The sequence below is a fragment of the Aureococcus anophagefferens genome, assembly GCF_000186865.1.
Source record: "Aureococcus anophagefferens unplaced genomic scaffold AURANscaffold_287, whole genome shotgun sequence".
Lineage (NCBI taxonomy): Eukaryota > Pelagophyceae > Pelagomonadales > Pelagomonadaceae > Aureococcus > Aureococcus anophagefferens.
Genome location: NW_008705820.1, coordinates 1,140 through 2,075, shown reverse-complemented (window position 1 = coordinate 2,075; position 936 = coordinate 1,140). Strand labels below are relative to the sequence as shown.

Genomic DNA, 936 nt, shown 5'->3' with positions numbered 1-936 from the left:
GAGGCGCGGCTCCACGAGGCGGGCCACGCGGTGCAGTTCGTGCTGCCCCAGTGCGGCGAGTCGGCCTGGTTCAACCTCGACTTTAGCTCCTACGTCATGGCCGTGCTCCAGGGCGAGGCGGAGAAGGCGCGCGTCGTCCGGGCCACACCGGGCGGCGTCGAGGAGATGCGCGCGTCGCAGTCGTCCTTCGTCGCCACGCTGCGCGAGCGCACGGGCCTGCCGACGTCGGCGCTGTGCCTCTGCGGCTTCTCCCAGGGCGCCATGGTGGCGCTGGACGTCGCGCTGCACCTGGACGAGACGTGCGCGGGCGTCGTCGTGCTCTCGGGCTTCGTCATGGCCGTGGAGCGCTGGGCCGAGCGCCTCGCGAGCCGCCACCGGGGCATCCGCGTGCTCCAGCTCCACGGGCTCCAGGACAACACGATCCCCTTCTACACGGCGAACTGGCTCTGCGACCTGCTGAAGACGAACGGCGCGCGCGTCATGTTCATCCCCCACAGCGGCGGCCACGAGTTCGGCCCGCCCCACGTCTTCTCGAGCCTCCTCTCGTTCCTGACGTCCCTCGTCCCCAGCGCGCCCATGTCCTAGTTTTCTTGCGGGGTCCTTGTTGTTAGCGCAGGGGGAACGACACGAGGGACACTGTGACGGGACCAAATTGAGCAGGAGATGGTCGCAAGCCGATCGCGAAGCGCGGCAGCATCTTGACGCATAATATCTACCTTGCACCCCCCGCGCGAGGAACAGACGACGAGCTGGGGCTGCCCCGCGGGCGCGGGCGCGAACCGATGCCGCTCCTGAGGGCCGTGAGCCGGCGGGCGACGCCGAACCTGACGTCGTCGAGCAAGCTGGGCGGCGAGGACGAGGGCGGCGAGGCGCCGGGCCCCGGCGGCATGAAGCGGGCGAGCTCGCTGCTGCGCGGCGACTCGGCGGGCGGCGACC

At 70.8% G+C, this 936-nt stretch overlaps 1 protein-coding gene across 1 annotated transcript; it reads left to right on the top strand.

Moving 5' to 3' along the window:
- Nucleotides 1–3: 3 nt before the first annotated feature.
- On the top strand, nt 4–585 carry AURANDRAFT_68675 (hypothetical protein; the record flags this gene model as incomplete). The annotated part of the gene is made up of 1 exon (XM_009044387.1): nt 4–585. A coding segment is annotated over one exon (582 nt), but the record flags the coding sequence as incomplete, so codon positions are not given.
- Nucleotides 586–936: the final 351 nt, after the last annotated feature.